This window comes from Penicillium solitum, assembly GCF_028829755.1.
Source record: "Penicillium solitum strain IBT 25940 chromosome Unknown utg000003l_segment0_segment0, whole genome shotgun sequence".
In the NCBI taxonomy this organism is placed as follows: domain Eukaryota; kingdom Fungi; phylum Ascomycota; class Eurotiomycetes; order Eurotiales; family Aspergillaceae; genus Penicillium; species Penicillium solitum.
The window spans coordinates 416200-441583 of NW_027072123.1; the positions used below are offsets into that span (position 1 = coordinate 416200).

At 47.5% G+C, this 25384-nt stretch overlaps 11 protein-coding genes across 11 annotated transcripts; 6 read left to right on the forward strand and 5 right to left on the reverse strand.

Moving 5' to 3' along the window:
* Nucleotides 1–124: 124 nt before the first annotated feature.
* Nucleotides 125–2293, reverse strand: N7455_004060 (putative cholinesterase; the record flags this gene model as incomplete). Its single annotated transcript, XM_040959583.2, has 1 exon — nucleotides 125–2293. The coding sequence occupies one exon, from the start codon at nucleotides 2291–2293 to the stop codon at nucleotides 125–127; it is 2169 nt and encodes a 722-aa protein (XP_040809883.2).
* A 312-nt stretch (nucleotides 2294–2605) lies between these two features.
* On the reverse strand, nucleotides 2606–3806 carry N7455_004061 (uncharacterized protein; the record flags this gene model as incomplete). The annotated part of the gene is made up of 3 exons (XM_065604670.1): nucleotides 2606–2716; nucleotides 2775–3151; nucleotides 3233–3806. 3 exons carry the CDS (start codon nucleotides 3804–3806, stop codon nucleotides 2606–2608), a joined length of 1062 nt encoding a protein of 353 aa, XP_065461570.1.
* A 1370-nt stretch (nucleotides 3807–5176) lies between these two features.
* Nucleotides 5177–6125, reverse strand: N7455_004062 (uncharacterized protein). Its single transcript, XM_065604671.1, has 4 exons — nucleotides 5956–6125; nucleotides 5723–5894; nucleotides 5495–5669; nucleotides 5177–5470 (listed from the first exon to the last, which is right to left on the reverse strand). Exons 1-4 carry the CDS (start codon nucleotides 6071–6073, stop codon nucleotides 5249–5251), a joined length of 687 nt encoding a protein of 228 aa, XP_065461571.1. The 5' UTR covers nucleotides 6074–6125; the 3' UTR covers nucleotides 5177–5248.
* A 792-nt stretch (nucleotides 6126–6917) lies between these two features.
* On the forward strand, nucleotides 6918–8594 carry N7455_004063 (uncharacterized protein; the record flags this gene model as incomplete). The annotated part of the gene is made up of 2 exons (XM_040959636.2): nucleotides 6918–7285; nucleotides 7343–8594. 2 exons carry the CDS (start codon nucleotides 6918–6920, stop codon nucleotides 8592–8594), a joined length of 1620 nt encoding a protein of 539 aa, XP_040809928.2.
* Nucleotides 8595–9023: 429 nt separating this feature from the next.
* Nucleotides 9024–10404, reverse strand: N7455_004064 (uncharacterized protein; the record flags this gene model as incomplete). The annotated part of the gene is made up of 2 exons (XM_040959621.2): nucleotides 9024–10320; nucleotides 10373–10404. The coding sequence occupies 2 exons, from the start codon at nucleotides 10402–10404 to the stop codon at nucleotides 9024–9026; spliced, it is 1329 nt and encodes a 442-aa protein (XP_040809872.2).
* Nucleotides 10405–11213: 809 nt separating this feature from the next.
* Nucleotides 11214–11734, reverse strand: N7455_004065 (uncharacterized protein; the record flags this gene model as incomplete). Its single annotated transcript, XM_040959672.2, has 2 exons — nucleotides 11214–11381; nucleotides 11441–11734. The coding sequence occupies 2 exons, from the start codon at nucleotides 11732–11734 to the stop codon at nucleotides 11214–11216; spliced, it is 462 nt and encodes a 153-aa protein (XP_040809970.2).
* A 3031-nt stretch (nucleotides 11735–14765) lies between these two features.
* N7455_004066 (uncharacterized protein) lies at nucleotides 14766–16409 on the forward strand (the record flags this gene model as incomplete). Its single annotated transcript, XM_040959610.2, has 1 exon — nucleotides 14766–16409. One exon carries the CDS (start codon nucleotides 14766–14768, stop codon nucleotides 16407–16409), a length of 1644 nt encoding a protein of 547 aa, XP_040809963.2.
* A 1200-nt stretch (nucleotides 16410–17609) lies between these two features.
* On the forward strand, nucleotides 17610–18052 carry N7455_004067 (uncharacterized protein; the record flags this gene model as incomplete). The annotated part of the gene is made up of 2 exons (XM_040959684.2): nucleotides 17610–17834; nucleotides 17897–18052. The coding sequence occupies 2 exons, from the start codon at nucleotides 17610–17612 to the stop codon at nucleotides 18050–18052; spliced, it is 381 nt and encodes a 126-aa protein (XP_040809940.1).
* Nucleotides 18053–20207: 2155 nt separating this feature from the next.
* N7455_004068 (uncharacterized protein) lies at nucleotides 20208–20536 on the forward strand (the record flags this gene model as incomplete). Its single annotated transcript, XM_040959650.2, has 2 exons — nucleotides 20208–20384; nucleotides 20447–20536. 2 exons carry the CDS (start codon nucleotides 20208–20210, stop codon nucleotides 20534–20536), a joined length of 267 nt encoding a protein of 88 aa, XP_040809944.2.
* Nucleotides 20537–21819: 1283 nt separating this feature from the next.
* N7455_004069 (uncharacterized protein) lies at nucleotides 21820–22328 on the forward strand (the record flags this gene model as incomplete). The annotated part of the gene is made up of 2 exons (XM_065604672.1): nucleotides 21820–22002; nucleotides 22044–22328. The coding sequence occupies 2 exons, from the start codon at nucleotides 21820–21822 to the stop codon at nucleotides 22326–22328; spliced, it is 468 nt and encodes a 155-aa protein (XP_065461572.1).
* A 1133-nt stretch (nucleotides 22329–23461) lies between these two features.
* On the forward strand, nucleotides 23462–24985 carry N7455_004070 (uncharacterized protein; the record flags this gene model as incomplete). Its single annotated transcript, XM_040959602.2, has 1 exon — nucleotides 23462–24985. The coding sequence occupies one exon, from the start codon at nucleotides 23462–23464 to the stop codon at nucleotides 24983–24985; it is 1524 nt and encodes a 507-aa protein (XP_040809948.1).
* Between the last annotated feature and the right edge of the window lie 399 nt (nucleotides 24986–25384).

A 25384-nucleotide genomic window follows, 5' to 3' on the forward strand; every position in this document is an offset into this window, starting at 1 on the left:
AGCGGCGTAACCGAGGGGTGATGAAATCTTGCAACGCTGCGCTTTGAATTTGATATGAGCTCTACAGGCTTCAGTGTTCAGTGTAAGGATTTGATTAACGACAGAAACATAACCCAATGTGAATTTAATCATGGAGATGGGCCCTTTGGAAAGTAAACCCGTAATCACGCAGCACAGCACAAATTTCTTCGTCCTCAAAATTAGCCGTACTAGACGGCGGCATCCCCAGCATCGTCATATTCTTCTCATTGGGCGTATACTGCTCAATAGAAAAACCAGCCTCCCCACCAAATATAGAAAGCGTACTTGCATACGCAGGGCCACGGACTTCCAAGAACTCCAAATCCGGATTCGGGTTCCTCTCGCGGAAAAACGCACCAAATACATCATGAACAAGCTGCGAGTGAAGAATGTCCCGATCATCGTAGTACGGTTTCACATCTTGCGTCTTGGCATTTAGGGTACCCCACGCGGGCAGGTTATCCGAGGTATGACAGGAAGCGTTGTATACACTATTCGGGTAACATATATCCGGCATGTTTGCCGTCTGTGCGTGACCATCTGTTATTTGGATTTCGTATAGTGAAGGGAAGGCGGAATGGGAGTTATCGAGAAGATAACCCTGTGGACAAGTCCATTCACTGTGTGTCAGGGCATCGGAAACAGCGTTGAGGACGGCATTGGTGTCTGAATCATCGACTTTGTATGCACCCGAAGCGATAATATTCTGTGCGAGAGTCTCGCCGAATGTGGCATTGAGCAATGTAGCGAATGGGGCTTTTACCAAGCTGAGAATACTCATGTAGAGGCTTGCCTCGTCCCGCACAGTAGTGAACATGGTTGGGACGTTGATGGGGAGGCTGTTATTGGCTAGGAGGGCGTTGAATTGGCCGTCGATTACCCCCGACCCGGTATAATCTACCATTGGCATGAATGGCTCATCTGCACCTGTTTCTTGTGTGTTGTTGTAGAAGTGAGTTGCGATGCTGGATGAGAAGGTCTTCAAAGCAGCCTGGAACTCGGTTGAGTTGTCGAGATACATTGAAGTCGGGACGGAACGAAGGCACTTGACGAGACTTTCTTCCGAATCGTTGCCCTCACATCCCACTGCTCTTGCGACTTCTGGGGTGATGTATTTGGTGTAAAGTTCGTGAGGGAGCCATGGGAGATCGAAATTTGCTGATTGCACCAGCGCGCCGGAGAAGAGACCCTTTGCTGCAGTGCAAGAGAGCAGGGCCACGACACTCTGAGCTCCAGAGGACTGCCCGAAGACAGTGACACGGGATGGATCGCCTCCTAAGGCAGAAATATTTTCTTGGACCCATTTCAAAGCCATGATCTGATCTTGAATACCGTAGTTTCCGGTTGTGAGGTTCCCCGTCGAGAGAAAGCCCAATGCTCCAAGGCGATAATTAAACGTGACGACGATCACATCGCTGCGGCTGGCGAAGTTTCCCCCGTCATATTCAATCAGAGATGAAGCGCCTTTTGTGAACCCACCGCCATACACATAAACAGCCACAGGGCGGAGCGCGGTATTCTTTGTGTTGTCGTGAGGGAGAAATGGGGTGAAGACGTTCAGATAAAGGCAGTTCTCAGACATTCCACGAATAGGCACTTTGCTAAGAGGTGAGGCGGATTGAATGCATATATCCCCCATGCTAGTCGCATCGATATTCTTCGGTCCTGTGTAGCCTTGGGGAGGGGCAAGGCGCAAGTCCCCCACTGGGGGACTTGCAAAAGGTACGCCCAGGAAGCGGAAGGATCGTGCATCCCGATATCCGGTTATGGTATAATCATTGGATGTCACAGTCAGCTTCGCAGTTTCCCTTGCGGTTGCGTCAAGATCGGTTGTTGCGGGAGGAGTTGAAGTACAGAGGGCCGGTAGCTTCTCTCTACATTGCTTCGGTATGATCTGGCGATGGGATATCGAGAGAGCAAAACAGTTTTTGTGAGAGTCCTGTTCTGTTGACAGCCACAGGTAATCATCGGCTCCTAGCTCCTTCGTAAAGACGAGGTAGTCTAGCTCATAGCCGAGTTCGGTTTGACTGTCGTTTTGCTTCCAAGACCACGGGAAGAGCTTCTCGCCAATGGCGGTGCATTTTGCAGTCGCATCGGCATAGCTCGAGGGCTGATGTGCTAATACGGCCGAAGTGCCATTGTTCTGAGGGCCAAGGTTGTTGTAGTGCAAGACGCTAAGAGCACCAAGGGATGCAACAAGGGGGTGGCGTTCTTCAGCCAATACCTGGCCGAACAGCAAAGACGACACAAACACCACGAGCCTGGACTTCATATCTAAGTATATTTTCAAAGAGCTGGAGCCGGGGGATGAGTCTGTAAATAGAAGCTTCTTTAAAATAGGGTGGTAGAATTTCGCTTGGGGCAACATCACACACCGCATGCATTTATAGTTTGCGGATCTTCCGGATTTGGCAATGCTCGTCATGCTCGGCATTGAGAGAAATGAATCAGATTGCAGTGGTGAGTTGAAGATGCAAATGAAGCTTTATTATTGGATATGTTTGACAAATTATAATTGATAGAATGATTTTGCAGTTACGAGCCTATAATTCCCAGAAGCCATTGCTTGGAAAATCCCATCCTTTTACTGCCCGACTGTGTACTCCATGACTCGGCGAAGAATTTTCAAAAGAGACGTGGTATGTTTCACACTTGTTGTACGACCATCAAGGTCGGACAAAGGGCCCCATATACGCTGTGGGACAAAGATTTGGTTAGCTGTTGTAACCAAGTCACCAAAATATAATACCTACTACTTCTTTCAAGACACCGGACCCTTCCACCCCAATAGCAATATAGAATTTCCAATCCTCTCCAACAGCAGTGCAGCCAACTAGTGGAGGTAAGTCTTGCGTAGTCTTGCGCTGTTCAAAAGCCCACATCAAGAGTCCTGTCATCCATACCCCAATCTGGACTTGCGCTTCTACCAAATTTCCATCCGCGGCTTTGATTTCAACACCAGGGCCGAGAACACGTTTCCCGGTATATGGATAGGTCATATGACTGAAAGATTTCCCGGCGGTATGGAGTCCGGCCCGTTCATATTCAGCTTCCCAATCGTTCACGGGAAGCCAACCACCAAATCGATTTTGCGGTTGTATGTATCGCGGGCTGTGTAGCGAGGTTGGTACTGGGGGTCAACGGACTCAGTTTGACTACTAAAAATTACCAAGTGGTAGGAATACACGGAGTCTTCGTGAAACATACACACTCCAACACTTTAACGGTAGTTCTCCAATAGCACCCTCCAATAGCGGCAGCGCTACCTTATTCACCCAAGAACCTTTACTACGCAGTTCAAAGGCACATTGGCACGAAGCATTCGACACTTTCCGAGCCACATCGTGAATATCGTGAAACTCGGAATCTTGAGTTAGAATTGCTAGTAATTGACTCGCAGCGAGGCTTGTCGGGTCGGCAGATTCATGTATGTAGACCACGCGGGGGCTGGCAGCGGCTAGTTCAGCTTTCACGCGCGATGGACTGGATGGACGTGCTCGCTCACCCTGGCTAGTCGTGGGGCTTGATATGGCTAGAGCGATGATGTCGTCGGGTGTTCCAAAAGCGGGATGGCGGGTTCTCTTGGAAGGATCTGACTGCGATATCAGATTCTCGGCTCCGGGCACCGACCTCTTGCGTTTGTGCTTGGATGCTGGAGTTAAAGGAGGGCTCGTTCGGTTGCCCACCGACTTTTTGAACCGATGGGTATTAGGTGGGGATTTACGCACGCTCCTCGCAACTTCTTTTATCCAAGACAAGATGGCGGGGGTTTGCTCAGCAGACATCAGGCCGAATCGAACGCAACATGGTGTACTGTAAAGCCAACCGTACCTTTCACGGGGGCACTCGTGACAAGTGAGAAGACAGGTAGTTTGGAATCTCCCCCCAGATAGATTGTTGTTGGAGCAACCGCTAATGATACTATGATAGATCACGTTGTATTCCAGTGTCATATTGGAGTCCCTCCGCACTCTCTCCGCTAACTACACCGCCACAACACTCTTTTGATGCACACTTAGACCATCACTAATCGTTGGATCCTCATTTAGTCCTGGTAAGATGCTGTGTACAACCCACTGAAGTTGGTCAGTATCCGATCTGGTTCTTCAAAAGTCCACATCGCTGAGCTCATAAGGGGATCTAGGTTAGGATATGGACTATCTCATATAATATTGCGCTGTTAGTTCCATAGAATTAGTTTCAACAATAGTCTCACGGTGAGCTCCGCAAAGCCCATAAAGCCCATAGCCCAGCCCAACCCAACCCGCAAATGGGCTGGGCTTTGGGCCCTACCTTTGGGCCCACCGGTGAGCTATGGGCCTAAGGAGAAGCCTACTGCGGGTTAATAGGCCCCTAAATAGGCCCTAAATAGTATAAATATGCCGAGAATTCAGAAGTTGAAACCCCTTTTAGGGATTTTAAAATTACCCTTCGTTTTACCCCCGTTTCTAAGTCCTATTTTAATGGTAATATTTTATTAGTTTAAATCATTTAGAATCAATTACGAGTTATCTCTCTATATCACGTTTAAAAACGCGGGAAAGCGCGTTCTTTAGATAATTTATAAATTATAAAGTTCACTTAGAAAGTAGTAGTATTCCCATTTAGATCCTAGATATATATCGAGTGTTAAAACATCTATTACCCTTTTTCGTAGTATCTCGAGCTCTTCTGATCGGATTTTATTTAAATTGGAAATATATACTTATATAGCTATTAATATTATAAATTCCAAAAATTTAAACTCTACATAATAAGTAGAAGGTTAGAATATTATAGCGATTACAGAGCCCGCCTAAGATAGGCATTAATGGAGGCCTTATGGGCCCCTACGAATGGGCCGTGGGTTGGGTCGGGCTTTGGGCCCGGAGTTCAGGCCCATTTGTTGCCTGACATATATCGAGCTTGACATTTTCCTCGAAGGTCATTGACAGAGTTTCCTCGCAGTTGTTGCATCCCTCAGGTAAGCTTACTCTACTTGGACGAGATTCTGATCGATCCAAAGGATGCCACAAAGAGCTGAGAGGATTCAATTGGTATACTTTGCTTCGCAAACAATCTTCCGGATGTAAAACTGTACGGTTTACAAACTTGGACACAGATAGCCTCATTTGACCTAGTTCTAGTGCTTCCCAAAGAATTCCAACACAGTCTTGTAACCCCGAATGTACTCTTCCTGTACCCGGGGATTAGACAGATATGCACGGGCAGCCATCCAGCCATGGACTTAATCCCCAAAAGTCTCCACATGATGAGGCACTTTCAACTTGTTTTCAAATTGCCTGACATCTTCAGCTGGATCTTCCCCCGACGCCAATAGGATGTACGGCACTGGGATCTTCGCCGCCCCAGATGGATCGACCATGGCCGGGTGGCAGGCGGCAGCAATCTTGAATGGATTGTCCTCGCCAGACGTCACAATTTCAGCAACCTTCCCTCCCCAGCAGTACTATTCCAGGCAATATTAAGAAACGAACATAGTGTAAAAGAGAGCCAACTCACCCCGGAGTCCCCAGGAGGTAATAGATGGATTTGCAGCCTTAAGGGCGGCAATGTAACCAGGCAAAGCAGCCGCAGGACCTTGTGGCATGTTCTTACCAAACCACTCACCCAAGTCCTTCTGCTTCTCTTCAGAGTTAGGGGGGTACCTAATTCCGGCTTGGTTAGCGGTTTTTTTTTTAAGTGGCGTAGTACGCTTTACCATTCAACCGGGCATGGGCTGCCGTTGAACCAGTCAGGCATGAAGACCTTGTATTTCTGGTGGTGATCGCTGGTTGCCAGGATATCGGCGCCTTGAAGAGTCTGATCAAAGTAGCCGAAAATGTCGAAAACAGCAACAATTCCTTTGGTCGCTTCCTCTGGGCCGGTCACATCTGCATGGGTCTTTGTTAGCCCTAGTCATAGCAAAACTTGAGGACTGCCGTTAGGATTTACAGCTTTTCATTCCACCAAGCTCCTCATACGAGCCTTTGGGGACATAGCCCTCCGATACAACAGGTGGGATGTTGCAGCAGGCCTGGCTGTGGCCATGAGTTGCCTGCATTGTAGACATGTGTGCGAGTTGAAGAGGTCGACTTGGAGGTAAAGGGATCTTTCGGGATGAACAGCTAGAAATTCCGGTTGAACATTCCGGGCGAGATGTCGGTCTTATACATGTCTGTGATGCGATAGCATTCCCTCGCAAGCTAGTCAAGCTAGTTCTCGGCGCGTTCAAGGGCGCGACCGAAGTGCGATGTGGGAGTCGAAGTGGGGGAATCATTTCATCAGAATATATCAGGGTACGAAAGATAGAATGGCGACTTCCGATTGAACGGAATATTTGGTTATTTTATATCCTTTTCCGGATGCGGCAACGGAGGAGTCGGAGGAAACGGAGGATCTCCTTTAGACTATCACAACATCTCCGCGACAAACGGAATCGATGAATACCGAACAACATCGGTATGTTTCGTCTTCAAATTGCGATTACTGTAACAATTGACTACCCGTAGACTAAAATAAAAAACGCTATTATCTCAACTAAAGACCATTCTCAAGTGTTTAATGCCCTGCCATTCCAAAACAACTCGAAATCTTTCCTATACAATCCAAAATGATATCCTGCGAAGGGGCATAATGGCCAGTGTCCTAATGGGCTTTTTGGCCTAGTTAGTGCCTGAAAGTGCCTTATTGGTGCCTTACTTTAAACAGGCAGAAACTACACTGGCATGAACACTAAGCTTTGCAGCTGACCAAGCGTGCTACAATCCGGCCCCCATTCTCATGCCAGGTGGCATCTGTCATTTCAAAGTTTGAACTGAGGGATTTTTTCGCAAAGAAACTGCCTGGAACCTACATGAACAGGCCTATACAGTGGCATTCCATAACGCACACCGGTAATTCGTCAAATCAGCAATATGGATCTTTTTCACTCGTCAGGGTTTGCGTCAGACGTGACAGAGTTGATGAAGCAGCAGCATGTCCCGGGGCTGGCGATTGCAATCATACACAATGACCAAATTGTCTCTGCGGGATATGGACATGCGAGCCTGGATCCCGAAATACCTTGCACAGCAGATACGCTGTTTGACATTGCATCGTCTGCTAAATCACTCACTGCTGCGGCTGTGGGATTGCTAGTCGACGATAATGACATGTTCCCGGATATTCAGTACGATGCTGTGATGTCGACTCTTCTTCCCGAGGACTTTGTTATGTTTGGAGAAGGATACACAGAAGTAGTCACCGTGGAAGACATCTTAAGTCATAGAAGTGGAATGCCTAGGTGAGCTAATATTTTTAAATTCCATGTTTGATTTCAAGACTAATGATATTGCGCCAGCCATGACGATTCGTATATGAGCGTGCGAGCGGCGAAGCCAGACAATGCTCGCTCCATTACGAGAAACCTCAGGAATCTCCCTGTCGCGGCTCCCATTCGATCAAGGTATATTTACTGCAACATGATGTATACAGTGGCAACCCATCTTGTGGAAGTCAAGAGCGGACAGGATTTTGGTACATTCCTCGAAGAGCGATTTTTCAAGCCTCTGAACATGGCATCAACTACTCTTCAACCCAGCAGCGCACGATCAAAAGGATTTGAAACTCGCATGGCAACTGGCTACACATGGAAAAGAGTCGACTCAACATATCGTGGGTTAGAAAATCCAGACTGTCCAGAAGGCCAAGGTGCAGGGTCTATCATTTCGAGCGTGAACGACTTCATCAAATTTGTCAAGGCTTTTATCAATCGCGAAGACCCTATCAATAAAAATGTTTATGAAGGGCTCACTCGCCTACGAACTTTTGTGAATCCAAACCCAGGAAGACGGAAGCGGTACACCTCACCGGTAGCATATGCTGCTGGCCTGGATATCTACTTTTACAAGGGGCATATGGTTGTCAGCCATAATGGGGTATTCTCCGGATTCGGAAGTCGCTTCTTCTTTCTCCCTGATTTCTCATTCGGTGCTGTTATTATGGGAAACTCAGATGGAGCAAATGGCGTTGCGACGACCCTTGTCCAAAAGCTAATTGACAATCTCCATGGAGTCACGGACGAAAGACCTCATGACAGCAAAAGCAAAGCCACACGACCTGTTGAAATTCGCGGTCCAAAACCCCAGGCCGAGGCGAAAGATGCAAATCCAATGAGTAAGAACCAGGAAAAGAAGGAGAAGAAAAAGCAGGAAAAGAAAACCCAGGCGAAGAAAATTCAAGGTATCCAGAAGGGCCAAGTAAATGAATATAGACCAAAAGGGAATACTCCGCAGCCACCGACAATGCCTCTCAGTGCTTACGCTGGCAACTACTGGAATCCTGGGTATCATAACTTACTGGTTCAAATCAGAGATGATGCGCTCTTCATCGATGCTACAGATCGCTCAATGGGGTTTACCTTGAAATTCGAACATGTGTCCGATGACCGAACATTCGATGCCCATCTTACTGATTGGCTTGATGGCAGTGATGACATAGTAAAAGCGGAGTTTGTAATAGAAGGTGCTCAAGTCACAAGGTTGGGTCTACAGTTGGAGGAAATGCTCAAGGAAATGATCTGGTTCGAGAAGAAGGTTGAAGTTCTTTCTTGACAGTATTCCTCCTGATAGAGCTGGATATATTTACAAGAGGATATGTTGCAAAGAGAAGGAGAAAATCAAAATGACATATATTTGGCCAATTGGCCTGTGTGCGAACTCTCCGAAGTAGTCGTTCAGCTTGAAGTTATGATGTGGTATGTAGTGGTTTACAGTCAGCCTGGAGATGGATCTTTCCAGTAATGATTCATGGGCTCGAAGAGATTAGGTAAAATTTGAATCTATAGTACTAGTAGATCCGTAGGCATTTGACAAAGTAAGAGAGAGGAAGAGCAGCGAGGACGGGTCTTTTATATTGGCGGCATTGAAGGTATGTGATAGCGAATTGGGGCGTCCCAAAAAGCAAAGCTAACCGGATACAGTAACTCACAGGTCCGTCGTTTACTCTCCAAATCGGCGATTTCAGCAGATACATCTCGTTTCTCACGAGACAACTGCCAGTTTGCTTCGAACAGGCTTGTTCTCTTCCATCCCAGGCTCTGGGAACCCAGACACATGAACACCCTTCCGGAAAAGAAGACAATGTGTCGAACCACCGAAATGGAACATACCAAGTTCATCTCCTTTCTCCAGTCTATCCCCCTCCTTGACAGTGATATCACAAGTAGACACCTCTGCCATACCAACTCCAATAAACGCCACCAACCCAATGGCGGGCTCATCGGCTTCAATGAAAATAAGTGCCCGCGTCGCAGTTGAAGTAATATATCCCTGCGAAGTGACTTGCCCCGCCATATCAATATCCTTTTGCTCAGCCTGCGGGTTCCCAACACCTTCAAACAGCGGCTCAGAATAGTAAGTACCGTCAACAACATGAGCCTTAACGACCTTGCCACTAACAGGCGAATGCCAACGGTGATAGCTCAAGGCACTAAGGAAGGCCTGGTAGACAGTGCCGCCAACGAACTGCGATGCAAGAGCATCATGACCCAGCATGTCGAGCACAGAGTACGGCTGACCCTTAACCCAGAACTTGTCACGCGCATGAACATGGCGCGCAAGCCTGTAAGGCTTCGACTCGCAGGCGTTAGCGATAACCTTTCCGTCCTGCGGGTCCTCGACGGGACGTATGCCGGGTCTCAAGGCACGAGTGAAGAAGTCATCCCACGACTGGAATCCGTGATTTGGCGCAGTGGGGTCACATTCGAACATATCATGGAATTGCAAATCCGACTCGGCCAGCACGCCGATCTTTGCAACGGCTGTAAGATCCCGACGACCAGTTTTACCGAACCATCCGTGAGAGGTGTCATTCAACACATCAGCGGAAGCGGGTGAGCGCAGGAACTCGCCCCACACATTCAAGACCTTCTTGAGCATCGCGTTGATCTCGGGATCGAGGAAGGCTGCATATCCACTGGGTGTACCCATGGGCCAGTCGAGGACGGCATTGATAGGGAGACCGACTAGCCCGACGCGGTGTGCCTTGTCGGTCCAGGAAGGCGCAGTGGTGAGGAGGTGGTTGATAACAAGCAGGAAATGGTTATAGTTGCGGATTTCGGGGTTACCTGTTGGGTCGTGGCCGTATCGCTTGTTTCGTGGGACTTCGTTGAACATTGAACTCAGGAGCATGTATATGCGTGTGTTGGATTCGATGAGTTCTTTGAATTCCTTTAGGACCGGATGAAGGGTTTTGTCATCGTTTTCGTCAACTTTCTTGATTATTCCCCCAAGCCATTCTTTGTGGGCTTGGTGGTCGGCTGGCATCCAGTTGCCGACCCTTTTTTAAGTGTCAGCGGCATGTGAACGTTGGGGTGGTATGGATGCATTACCTGTGAAGGTGGTGTGAATTGCTTTGTGTCATCTTTTTAGGAAGTAGCAAACTAAATTAAGCTCAAAACTTTGACTGCAACTATCCTCTGGGATGGTTGATCACCTAGGTATGTATATATTTATATGCTTGTCCAATGTAAATTCAAACACCCATATGTTACATCAGTATGATGCTCTGGGGAACAAACCGGCCTGACAAGGCTTCTAGATGATTGAAAGAATCTTGTATATGGGTATATCTGAGAGTCAATGAAGTCATGATGCTCTTGGACAACTCATACAGATCTGATTAATTGCAGCTCCAGAGCTACATATTTGCAAAGTGAATAGATCATGGATGGACATTCTGATGTCATATCGTCCCCCCACGACTCACGAGTGTGGTCAATGATGGACTTTCAAATAAATCCCTCCACATGTGACATACTAGAATATTGACAAAAGTGCAAGTGTTTTATTTTTAAATGGCGATAGAAACGTAAACAAAAAAAAAGAAGAAAAAAAAAAGATAGACATAGCATGTCCTGGTTTCGATCCAGGGTCCTATTGTGATTGTTAGTTGAATGTTTTCGGATCAAATTGGTTGCGGTGAAACGTACCTCCGGGTTATGAGCCCGGCGCTCTTCCCCTGAGCTAACATGCTGATTGGTTGAAAATACAATGTCTGCCTGTAAATACATAGGAACATCTAAGCCGTATTCAGATGAAGTACATATTTTACTATCAACCGACCTCCGCACATATACTCTAATTCTCCAACATTGATTACTCATTTACAAAGAAAGTCCGAAAAAGGCAGACGATATATGAGGTTATGAATTGCATCAATTGCGACAAGTGTCAGTTGGGAAGATAAGCCTCAACTTCAATCTCTAAATGGAGGCCTGGCATCACGAGAGAGGCCATATTCACACCAGTCCACGCCGGGCGTGTCTGCTTCAAGTACTTCTGGGCTGCTTTCCCAATACCGTGTTGAAGTCCTTCTGCTGCAACCTCGTATGTATTAATCTATTGGGAAATGTATCAGTTTTGTATTTCCACCTCACTTCACATTCAGTATATCAAACCTTGTAGACATATTCCCACGCATTATCTCCAACTCCAGCAGCCTTCAGGGCACGCTCAACATGTTCAAAGGCGATCTCCGCTTCCTCCGCCGGGTCTGTGGGGATGGAACCGTCATCTCGAATTTCCAGTTGACCTCCGATCAATATGCGGCGAGCATTTGCAGGAATGATCACAGCATGGGAGAGGCCAAAATGCTCCGCGGCCTGCTCACCAGCCCCTGGCCAGTTATGAAACTTCAACCCGTGGCTAGTAAGCTTGGAGCCGGTATATTCGGAACCGTAATTTTGCGGCATTCTGAAATATGTTTGAGAACGTTCAACAGGTAAGTCAATGAAAGAGACCGAAATAATCCCCAATAATGAAATATATCAAACTTATATAACCTTAGCAGATACAAGCAAAGATCGGATAAACAGGCAATTCGCTGTCGAATCACCGTTGTCCACCAAATAAGGATTAAAAGCTGATTGGCCCGTTAGTTCCATTAACATTGAACGACTCCCCACGGGGTATACCAACTCTACTTTGGAGATGTCCCTAATAGCTAGAGGACATTTTTTCAAAAGTTTCCGCACGCGGAGAGCACCCCTGTGTGTGTTCAATTTGGTATTTGGTCGCTGCGAACCTCGGGGCTAATTCGACGCCCTAGGTGATATTTTTGGAACTATCAATGCGAATGGAGCCTCAACATCGTTTATCACTAATTAGTTCCGTCCTTCCGACTACAGCGACAAGCCGGAGCCTGCTCCCGCATATGGATTTGATACAACACGTGTGGTTCTGGAAGGTCCCTCAACATTTTCTATTGGGAGTTGCTCTATGTCCAAGAAGGCAAGGTGAAGGTCTCTAATTCTGCAGATGTTAAGACGTTATATCCAAAAATAATTTACCAGCATTCCGACCAATAAAATGTTGAATAATACGTAAACCAAATTCTGAATCATCGAAAGAATGTGAGTCCAAGGCGCAGGGTATGCGTAGAGCACGGAAGGCGCCTCTAAACCTCGACGGTGACATATTCCCAGGGGAAATGCTCCTCAAAGTTGCCATGTTATCCCTCCCCAGACTGCCCAAATGTGTCCCTTGACTTCACTAACATGCCCTTGGGCTACTCTACAGCGTCAGTCTCCCAACCTCTGTCCAGCAGTTATCCAACTGTACCTTAGTTACACAGAAAAAGCCCAGAGTGCATGTCTCGTTAGTCTCGGCACATTGGCCGCACATCAATCATTCGAAGCACCCAACCCTCAAGCCACATTACCAATCTCATTGTTTCTGTCAAGGCGACGTAGACAACCTCTACACTACAACAGCTGAACCATCGAGTGACACCTCAATCGACTATTCTCTTCCTCGAAAGCAGTTGTGGAATTATCGATGAGGTCAACAAACCCCTCTTCTGTCATCCCACCGAACGCCCGAATTATGCGGTCGGCGTCATCACGCATGGTGTAATCCTTCGCGGGTCATTTGACATCAAACATACCGGTTCTGAGGCGAAATCTCTTGGTCCAGTCCCCCAATAGACGCAAAAGGCGACCGATATAAATCCGTCCAACTAGTTACTTAATCCAATCCCGTTGTCACCCCATCTGCATGCCACTGTATACACTCTGAAGTGCTCCTAATCCAGTTCGAGAAGCTCGCCACTAATTCATTCTACAATGTATCATGCGCACCGAAGAAAGTGGGATTATGTTCATACTACACGGGACACGTTGTGTGATCTCGATTACAGAACGTCTCGAATGCCAGCAACCAATTGAGAGACAATAAACTCCAGGCTACATCAAGTGAAATCATTGAGAAGACCTCCCACACTACTTGCCCCATGGTGTGGGATTTGCGAGCTGGTCGGAAAACTGAAGTGAGGAGCAAAGATGGGGAAATAGAACCTTGTTGTGGCGCCCCTCAATATGGATATGGTGGAAAGGGTCCGAATCGAAATTAAATGCCTCTGCAATATGATAGGTATACTCTGTAGAGAGAGACTGTTCGGCCGTGTGATCCATGCAAAGATTGGGGCAAGTTACTTTGTACAGTGGATTTGGGGTATGATGAGACACATTGCATAAGGATAACTTGCCTTTTGCGAGACACGAGACACGTAGCATAACGTGAGAAAGAGACCGACCTACCCCCGAGCACCGACAAGATGGCCGGATCGGCCGGTTGACAACTAAGCCAGTGGAGACAAGATGGATTTATTGCAATTGCGTTTTCGTCTCCCCATGGCACACACATCGGAATCTAAGGAGAAAAAGGATTAGCGGGCTCGGAGGCTTTGAGGAGACTTGGGGTGGAATAGAAACCCGTTGGGGAAGGTCAGAAAACGCCGGTCCAGGCACAGGATATTATTGGAAATGATCGTAGAAATGGATACAAAATCCCGAAGATCACCCAGCCAATCATATCCTCGGGATCAACTAAGTGGCAAATCTCGGGCATTCTGCTGCAATCGGCCTCACCGGGAAGAATCTTGGGAAGAGGAACAGGTCCCGAGTGGGTCACCCCGAAGCTTAATAAATCGGAAGTGCATAGCTATAACCTCACTAACAAGGGTCAGTTACGACGTAATTGTATCTCATTGCATTTAGAAAATGAGTTGCTACTCAAGAATTGGAGGTTCCTGGACTCTCACGCTTTCCTCCTTCACTCGGGTACATCGGCCAAGTGAAAAACGGCATGCCGACAGTCTCATCCTGATGTGGGGCCGTTGGCCAATAATATCAAGCCGGCTCGGGAGGTTATTCGGACCATCGTCGGCGATATATTGAAAAGTTAATCCCCCGGCACTTGTCCGAAACATGAATCCCTTAGTTCCGACACGGTGTGTAGAAATCTATACGCAGTCATAGCGTGCCCCAGAGGTTGGAGCTCGAGAATGCACAAAGGAGAAAAGAATATAACGAGCGAGAACTGGAGAAAATAGTTGTTGTAGCATTTCTCTCAGTGATCCAGACAGTAGTTACATCCAACAAAGGCATTCAGAAAAAGGCTCAGGCACGAGGGGTTTCCACGTATCCGTAGTTATCGTCGTACCCACTTACATAGTGGTCCAACTCATTCATTGATCAGCAGACTCTTCCTCGGCTCGGTGCTGCGATCATAATCGATCATTGCCTGGAATTACCCTTCCCCACCCCTCCGTATAATCCCGCAGCCCCGGTTCTCACCAAATTCTGGAGTCCGGAGCATGACGTACAACAGGCAAATTTTCAGCGTGAACGCTTAAATAATAATATAGAAAGGGACCAACCCCCGTTTTATTCATTCTCCCCTGAATCGACATTTCCTCCCTTCACCCTCCACACTATACACAATATGAAGGCCAACAAGAATCCTCAGCCAGTATCGGCTTCCCATAACGAGAATGTTCCCTCACCTGACACTACCCCAACCCACGGCACACACACGACAAAGGGTCTAATTGTCGGTGGAAAATACCGAGACGAACTTTCAGAAGAGCAAACCCACCACTACGACAGTAGCCTATTGCAAGAGGTTGACGTCGATCTTCCCCTTACAGCCACCAAGCCTGTGCAGCACGATGGCCAAGAATTCATCGTACTTGATTTCGTTGATGGAGACAAGGAGAACCCCTTCAACTGGAGTTCAGGCCGGAAGGCCTTCATCAGCACTCAGCTGTGCCTAATGACACTTTTCATCGGTCTCGCCACGACAGCATACAGTTCCGGAATTGGAGGCATGGCAAAGGATCTTGGTACAACAGAGTTAATCGGCAAGCTTGGTCTATTCACCTTCAACTTTACGTGTGCAATTGCTCCACTTTTCCTCGCTCCTTTCTGTGAGTTGGCCGGCCGACGAGTCATCTATATCGGTGCCTACGTCTGCTTCTGTCTTATGTTCATCGGTCTCGCTCTGGGCAAGAACATTGCCACTATCCTAGTCTGCCGTGCTCTGCTCGGTCTGTTTGGTTGTGTCGGCACCATTCTTGTCGGTGGTACTTTCGGAGATATGTACACACCTGACCACCGTGCCATCCCTATGGCTTGTTTCGCCTTCATCGCCATCCTCGGTACAGTCGGTGCACCCATCTACGCCGGCTTCATCGACCAAGCTCTCGGCTGGCGCTGGCTCGAGGGTATCCAGGGTTTGGCCAACATTCCCCTTGGTATCGTCATTATCATTTGTCTCCCTGAAACTCGTGGCAGTGTTTGTCTTACCAAGCGCGCGAAGGCAATTCGCAAGGCTACTGGCGATGAGCGTTTCGTTACCAACAACGACATCGAAGCCCCTGGAATTAAGCACATGTTGCACAACTCCTCTGTCAAGGCCGTCAAGATGCTCTTCACCGAGCCTGTCGTCTTCGCCTTCGGTCTCTGGATCAGTTTCGCCTGGTTCCTGACCTTCCTCTTCCTTTCCGTCATCCCCATCACCTTCCAGGAGAAGCGTGGCTGGAACGAGGGAGTCTCGGGTCTTCCCTACATCTCCCTCTGCCTCGGAACCACCATCGGATTCGGTCTCAACTTCCTCCAAATTCGCAAATACAAGTCCCTCTCCTCCGACCCTAACATTCAGATCGCACCCGAAGCTCGTTTGTATGGTGCCCTTTGCGGAGCCGTCTGGCTGCCCATCGGATTGTTCATCTACAGCTTCACCCAGTACAAGGGTCTCCACTGGATGGGCCCCGTCATCGGACTGGCCCTCATCACCATTGGTATCTTCTTCATCTTCGAGTCGTGCTACAGTTACACGGCCGATTGTTACGGAGAACACTCTTCCTCTGCCATTGCCGGTCAGGGTTTCATGCGTAACACACTCGGTGCTGTGTCGCCGCTGTTTGCTTCCCAGTTCTTCCACAACATGGGTAGTCAGTACGCTGGATTGTTGTTGGCATTGGTGGCGACTGTTTTGACGTTCATTCCGTTCATTCTGTTCAAGTTTGGTCCTGCACTGCGTGCTCGCTCCAGACTTGCCTCTGCCACTGTAAACGGCACCGACTGAATGTTTGACGTTTTCGTGAAATTTGCATATTAGAACGCATGGAATTATATAATTCCAATTGTATATAAGAGAATTGTTTGAGGCCTCCAATAATTTTGGTTAAAAAATGAAAGCCTTGATTATGACTTATGGACAACGCATTGAAGAAGGCCTAAACTGCTGTAGAATATCTCGATTAGTGTGTAGGTGTGGTTAGTGCAAGACAGCGACACCCTTCTGTACCTTTAGCTCTTCGTATTTCACGCCATTCCTCGCCAATTTCTTCAACGATTCAGCGAAATTATCGGTCCATTTTCGTTGCGTATAGGTATCCGAGGTAGAGATAATGTGGAAACAACTTTCTTAGGAAAATTAGAAAGTAAGAACACTACAGGGTGACAGGGATGGGAACTTAATATAGAGAACGACTGCCCACACACTATTTTGTCCCGACACACCCGCTAGACTACTTTAGGTATGCCTGCCGCTGGCCGCAGTTCTCAGCCAGCTTGTATACCCGGCCCAACAGTCGGCCCGAACCCCAAACGGGGCTTTGGCCGCACGGGTTGAATGCAAAATGTACCTTTTCTATACGATTCACATACAAAAGGTACTTTAAATTATATGCGTATATCTAGAGTTGGGTGTGCATTGAGGGTATCCCTACAGTATTTTTAACACCGCGGCAAAGATACCTAAAGTAGTTTAACAGGTGTGCGTTGGAGGATAAAATAGTGTGTCAGTACAGTCAGTCTCTTAAATATATAACACGGTGTTGGTGGTTCTACCATTGGTTAGAGCAACCAATAAACCAAAGCCCAGTATCTACACGTTTCAACACTGATTCTTGGGATACTAAGCGAATGGCCAGCAGACCACTGAGCAAACAATGTAGTGTATTCGTGGGCATGGTTGGAGTTATGTTGAACAAAACCGATTTTGCCCTTTGGCCTAACAAAAATGGCACCAATCGTTGGTGGCGGGATATCCGGGGTGACCAATAGGACAAGAGTAGTGGGTACCCACCAGCTGCAGAAAAAAGTGCAAATTCAGCAGGCGGTGTGCGTGAACGGTCCGCTCTCAGGAAATTTCCCACGATCATCTTCAACTCATCCTCAATCTACATCTCACTTATTTTCCGTTTTAATTATACGGCCGTGATCCCCCGAGTGAGCCATTTCTTCAAGATCTGGTGTTTGAATTCCCAACTACAATACAACAATGGCCGAAGATACTTCCGCAGCGTGGCCCATCGCCGATGAGGCCCTCGCCCAGAGCCTCCTCGACCTTGTGCAGCAGGCCGCTCACTACCGTCAGCTGAAGAAGGGTGCCAACGAGTGCACCAAGTCCCTCAACCGCGGTACCTCCGAGCTTGTCATCATGGCCGCCGATACCAGCCCCCTCGCTATTGTCCTTCACTTGCCTCTTTTGGCTGAGGACAAGAACGTGAGTCAAATACCTCAAAGCTTTACGTCCTGAACCAAGACTAATCATCCCATCCAAATTAGGTTCCCTACGTCTACGTTCCCAGCAAGATGGCTCTTGGCCGTGCCACCGGTGTCTCCCGCCCCGTCATCGCTGCCTCTATCACCACCAACGAGGCCAGTGACCTGACCGCTCAGATCCGCGCCATCAAGAACCAGGTCGAGCGTCTCATGATCTAAGAGATTTAAGATGTCATCTTGGACATGATTGGGAGGAGCATTGGAGTCCGAACAAGTGGTTTTGGAAATGGCTGTTAGCTTCAGCAGTAGGATTTCTTCTGTGATATGAGGACTTCTTCCTGTCGAAGTGTGCAACTCGCTTGGTTTATATTTGGATGCTAGGTTTTGCTTGCGTATATAGCCGGGACAATTCAAACACTTCGAACTTTGAATCGACGTCGTAGTGAATCTTGCGAGACCATTGTAGAGAGATGTAGTCCACCGACTTTATTAGCGGGTCATATGGTTACCCTGGTTTTGAGACTGACGCAAGGCGAAGATAATGTTTGCCTCGAGCCACTTACTTTGCCTTGTCAGGTCTCATACCAGGGCTGAACACAAGTAAAATTCAGCTGAACATTCCAAGGTTGGAAGGGTGTGGTGTGCACAGGGGACTACATGTATGGCCGGTATCGGTCTTGCTTATATCAACACTATTTGGTGTTGAAATCTAGGCTGGGGGCCATGCACTTGTGGACGGGTCTCTGCATCTTTGATTGGGTCGTCCCGTTTTTGGAATAAAATATTCCATGGAGAAGTTCCAGGGATACATTCCTACGGAGTACATACTACATATTTATTCGGGCCTTGGCTTCCACCTCTGACCTTTTTGGGCTACGCCATGTTGTGCGGGGTAGACCTAGTCTTCGCCAAGAGATTATAGCTCATGCAGATGTAGGTCAGCGATTCACACCATCACAACGACAACTTTGGATGTTGAAATAGTACTCTCTACAATATGTCAAATTTAGTTACATCTTTACCCGGCCAGAATGTTGAAAACCGAGAATTCACCACTCGTACCATTTTTATCTGAATCCTAACAAAACGTACATTCCCATTAGGCCGGGGATTTCTGTTAGGCCGTGCAAAGGGGTCTCTGCCAAAGACGGGGTAATGAGGGATGTGGATCTCCCGCGCTCCGCCCCGTCCCGTCAAAAATCCAATTGATGCATGTAACCCTAGGCAGGTTGGTTTTACGTACTTCGTACTCCTTACAGCTTACCTAGATGAGCTAATGAGTAGGCGACAAATGTGCGGGCCTAATGGTTGAGATCGGCAATCATTAATGTGGGTAATTAGAGGAAGAACTGAGCTACGGAGTAGTTATATGTATTGGATATGCCTCAGGCTACTATCTACATAGTGAACTATGGATGTGACGCCTCCAATGCTGGTACCTGACCACCAGGACAAACAGTTTATGTAATGTAGACGCATAATTAACAATCATGAATTATATTATCCATTACTTCCATCTCCTAGTCCTCGTGCTTATATGGACCCCGCACGTTTTCATGCAGAGGACAACCTTGGAAGCCCACTCGATTGGTCAACAGCAGGTGTGTGACCCTCGTAGCTGATAAATTGTACTACCCCTTTTTACTTTGACATTGGGGTAGCTCCTAGTTTCCTAGGTATTTTATTGGACATCATTGGGCGTTCTATCATACTTGATACAGTTAGTGGGATATGCAATTGAGTTTCTGATGGTAAGCTCAATGTTATGCTTGAAATTTCAAAGATTTGATGATTGTCTCTTAGGCTACACCCAAGTTCAATTCCTACGTTTTACATGTCTTCGATTGCATACTATCTGAATACTAGTTGCTCAATCCATGATGGCTTTTCGCTACAGAAAACGGAGTTTCCTCTTTCCATTTAGGCCCCCATGACTAGTGCAGGCTTATATGCATGGGATCAATCATATAGGAATGATCGTCACAAATGTTCATTCGTATTTCAAAACTGCCAAGATTGATCTACCCGGAGATTTTACTATTCGAGTAAAGGCATATACCTTTCTATGAGCTGTTTTTTCTGCAACTCGGGGGCCTAAAAGTATCGTCTGATCAAATTGCTGCAATGCAACCTCGAATTGAGGACCAGTTGCTGGTTTTGGGAAATAGCTTTGGCAAACAAGGCGCCCAACTCCAACAATCTGAGAAGAGTGCCCGTGATATGGAGACAGCCAAGACGACTTGGCATTTGGTCTGAAGAAGTATAAATACGTCGACATATCCTGCCAGAAAGACGTGATCTTAGACATCAAGCCTTCCTAGCCAATCAACAATCTCAAACAAACAATTCCGTTCCAATATACACCTCTTTCACAATGAAGGTCACTGCTATCCTCTTCACTCTCATGGCCGCCACTGCCGTCAGTGCTTCAGCGCTAGACAAGCGAGACGCCTGCGGAGCCGGCTATGATCCCGCCCAAAGACGCACAAACAGCCCTTGCGCTTCATCCAACGGAGACCGACACTTCTGCGGCTGTGACAGAACCGGTATTGTATGTTAACATATTACCTCAAATATCACATCATGTTTGCTAACGTATTTTTGTATGAAAAGGTCGAGTGCAAGAATGGAAAGTGGACTGAGGTTAAAGACTGTGGCAAGAGCTCGTGCCACGGTGGAACTGAGGGTGGAGCCCAGTGCTAGAGGGAGAGCAGAGGGTGTGCTGACAATGGGACTTGAGTGGTATTTTGGCCAATCTCCCGCTGGAACTACTGAAGCAACTTGGAATGATCCAACATCGACCAATTTGTTAGTCATGTTTCGGAACTCAACTCAATACTAAGTTCGAACTTCGAACGAGGATGTTACTTGTCACTCATTAATGGGTAGATGGTTCGCAGAATTTATTCAAATGTTAAACTTATCCTATATTGGACCCCTTAATTTTGAACACCGTGACGTTAGCATTTGTGTTGAGCTGTAGTATGCGATGGGAAGTTTGTGTAGGCGCACTACTCGCTCCTTGAATCCCCAGAAATATATAATTTCTCACGGCAAACTGGGGGGAATAGAAACTTCAGATACCGTCCTTTGATCAAAGTGGATAATAGGATACTCTAAGATATACGTTCTTTTAAATGATTATACTAGATGCAGGTCAAATCAAGTACTTTGACATGAGCATTTCTCATAGTACTCCGTACCGGTAGGTTGAAACGAGCACTATGAGCCGATGGAAGAATATGGCTAGCATTCGAGCGTTACCCAAGCTCACGCCGGAAATTTGAGAAATGAATTTGGAATACTTGCATTGATTGACCTATACGAGATTTATATCAATATGGACTGGAATTGGGGTTCTTTCAATGCTAATCCTAATTGGGGCTTCGGGCAGCCCGAAATGGAGTCAGCCTCCGGATTTAAGATTAGCGCTGCCGATCCGGTCTGCTGGCGTTTATGCAGTCAGCTTCACATTGCATGGTGCATCGTAGGAATGTGACCTACTTTGCACAGCTGTCAGCGCACTTTTCCCTCGAAATTATTGACATGGTAATATAATAACCCCACAAATCATTGTGTGCCCCCATCGCCATTGCCGCTCTTTTGTGTACCGGTTCGTTTCTCACGGGTGTATTCGTGAATCTAAGCCCCGAAAACCACCTATTTACCACCTTAGCAAATTCTACAGCCGCCTGGATTTATTCCTATATATCTACACCCATGATGGAGATGCTAAGCGGGAACTCTTGCACAGCTGAGATCTTCCCCTGAGTCCGCGAACTCCGCAAAGTCTTTATTCAAAACAGTATGGACTTAAAAAACTTGCTACGAGCTAGTATAGGCATCATTTGCATACGAATAGTGCCAGCCAGGTCGCGCCATATCATGGTAGACCTTATACACAGACTCGGGATCATCCAAGATTGCCATATCCAAATTAAGGCGGCACCCCCGCTCAGGGGTCTTTGGGTAAAAGCTGGAATGAAATGGCTGATGAGAAGCGAAAGAGGTCCGGAAGGCCAATGAGAGATTTTCGCAGCTATGTTGAGATTGGTGACAATTTTGGGCGTGTGCTCGATTATCTCGAGTCAACAAGGGAACTTGAGAACACATTGATACTGTTTATACGTGATGATGGCGCCGAGGGGGCTGCCCTTGGAGATATCATAGTATCTTGGCGTTTAGTGCGACTGGCTACTAACTATTGTAGATTATGGAAGGAGAGGAAACTTTCGGATCAATTATTGAGAAGTATTACGATAATAGTCTTGAGAATATGGGAGACAAGGACTCGTTCATTTGGTACGGTATGTTTGGAATCAATGATCCCACGTATATCAAGAATCTATTTGATCAAGATTTTAAGCAGGTCCCAGATGGGCGTGTACAGCGAGTGCACCACTGCAAGGATTTAAATGCTGGATCACCAAGGGTGGAATACGCTATCCCTGCACTGTTCGATATCTTCAATTTGAACAACCCGGCCAGACTATAACGCACTCTTTGTCAACGGTTATGGACGTTCTACCAACGTTTTTAGACCTAGCGGGGGTCCCCTATCTTGGAACGTCTTTTCGCGGTCGTGAAGTAGCGACCCCGCGAGGAAGAGCATTTGGGTTCAAGTGATTTGGGTGAATTGACGACCTCCTATTATCAATCGAGCCAATGTACATTTCTCACACAAGATACCACCCCAGAAACAGCTACGATCCACGGAGAAGACGTACACACCCACGACTGGGACCTCTTTGGATGCAGAGCTATCCGTGAGGAATATTGGAAGGCGATATGGATGAACAAGCCCTGAGGCAAAGATGACTAGGAACTATACAATCTTCAAGATGATCCTAGTGGGATCAACGATCTTTCCAGGGCTCAGCCGGACGTGCTTAAGAAACTTGTCCGTTATTGGGAGAAGTATTATGCCGTGACCGGAATGGTCTAGACTCCAGTTTTTGGGATCATAAAGAAGTGAAGCTACGATTTTAGTAGCGACGGTATGGAAATTTAACGATTTTACTGAGAGATGATCGTGACTTAGGCAGCTTCATCTTGAATGCATAATGCCTGCTTGAGGCCCTTCCGAGAATATGTTGGAGGTTGTCTATCCGTTCTCCATGTGTCCCTTGGCACTGAGGCAGAAATGGTGTTGCCCCCCCCCCCCCCCCCCCCCCCAGGGATGAATAGCATAGGCTGAAGTTTGCCTGGGTTTCAATGGTGGGTATTGCCTCTTCAAAACATATTTCAAAAGCTTCAATTTTATCAAAAACGGTGTGCTCCAGGCCTTCCACGTGATATGGAAAACACCCCTGCAATGAGTCAGGAATGCCTACAGGCTGCAGGGTAGGATCGCTCGCTCCTTTCTGAATTGGGGAAATGCTTGGCCGAGTCTGACACCAAACCACCAATCGATCACGCCATCAAACCATCCAATCGAAGTGGATGGAAAAGAAATAAAACCCTGAATTATGATGATCTGCAAGTTCTAAGGTTGCTGCATGGGATATGATTAGACACATGGACCTTCCAATCTAATGGGGTCAGAGCGAGAATGCGGGAAGTCACCATATAAGCCGGGGTATCCCCCTCGATGCCGCGTTCCTACCTTTTTCCTGTTCTCAACACGACATGTCAGAAGGGATCAAATCGCCGGGCCTCGAGCCAACGGCGATTGAGCGCTCAACTATCCCTCAAGATGAGGGTCCTGACGCAAATTACAAAGCCAAAGCTGAGGTTCTCAACCGCGCCATTCAGACGATCGGCATGGGCCGATACCAATGGCAGCTCTTCGTCGTGATTGGATTTGGCTGGGCGAGCGACAACCTGTGGCCAATTGTCACCTCTCTGGTTCTTCCCGCAGTGTCAAACGAGTTCCATCCATCAAAAGCGCCGCTGTTGACGCTCGCGCAAAACATCGGGTTGCTCGTCGGTGCGGTGTTTTGGGGATTTGGATGCGATATTTTCGGTCGCAGATGGGCGTTCAACTTGACGATCGGAATCACGGCGGTGTTTGGCCTGATCGCAGCGGGGTCGCCCAACTTCGCGGCTATATGTACATTTGCCGCTTTGTGGTCTGTCGGCGTCGGTGGAAATCTGCCGGTTGACTCGGCCATCTTTCTCGAGTTTCTACCTGGATCACATCAATACTTATTAACTATATTGTCGATTTACTGGGCTTTGGCGCAGGTGGTCGCTAATTTGATCGGTTGGCCGCTGCTTGGGTATAGAACTTGTGATTCAGCGGAAGGATGTACGAAATCTGACAACATGGGGTGGCGGTGGTTTATGATCACGATGGGTGGCATCGCGATGATCATGTTTGTTGGTCGGTTTGTGTTTTTCACGATTTTCGAGTCCCCCAAATACCTAATGGGGAAGGGGAGAAATGAGCAGGCTGTGGAAGTCGTGCACGAAGTCGCCAGAAGGAATGGAAAAACATCTGATTTGACGAGAACTGAGCTCGACGCCTTGGACCAGGGCGAGATACAGCATTTTACCGCGGCAAACATCGTCCGCCAACGCCTAGAGACCGTGCGGTTCGATCATATCCGCGCTCTTTTTGATACCCCCAAGCGAGCATGGGCTACAACCTTGATCATCCTCGTCTGGGCATTCATTGGTCTCGGCTTCCCACTATACAACGCATTCCTTCCATACATTCAGCAGTCCCGAGGCGCCGAATTCGGCGATGGGTCGACATACATCACGTATCGGAACTCGCTGATTATTGCTGTCATGGGCATCCCAGGCTGTCTGCTTGGTGGAATGCTGGTTGAACTACCAGGCTTTGGCCGGAAGGGCGCTCTCAGCTCCTCGACGGCTATAACTGGAGCCTTCCTTCTTGCGTCGACAACAGCTACCACATCAAACGCTCTGTTGGGTTGGAATTGCGCCTTTAATTTCATGAGTAGTCTCATGTACGCTGTGTTATATGCATATACTCCCGAGATCTTCCTCACGAAGGACCGCGGTACGGGAAACGCATTAACTGCGTCTGCAAATCGGATTTTTGGCATCATGGCTCCCATCATTGCCATGTTCGCTGACCTCACGACTGCTATTCCTGTTTATGTGAGCGGGGCCCTGTTCATCGCAGCAGGCATTCTTGTGTTGTTCATGCCATATGAGTCTCGCGGAAAGGCGAGTTTGTAAATATGCCGATGCGTTACACCCATAATATTCAGAGATGGACATTGATCTGCTCCACAGGATGAGTGAGGACGTTGTGCTTCTAAATCGCAAATACCAATTCACCCCTGCAGACAATAATTTTGTCGGACATGAGATCATCCTAAAGTTAATATAAATATCCTGGCCAGGTCCGCCCAATTGAGGCATCGGACAGCCAATGACATCATACCCCTGGCCTCTCCCAATTAGAAAGAAACAACATCACAACAATAGGCCCTCACCAGTCATCCACCATTCGCCACTGTCGTTTAATATAACAGACTTTCTAGAAACTGTCTCTCAGCCACTCCCCACAAGTAATCGGAGAATATCAACGAATCAGGATGTGTTATTATTCACGCTGCGGGGAAAATAGGGGAC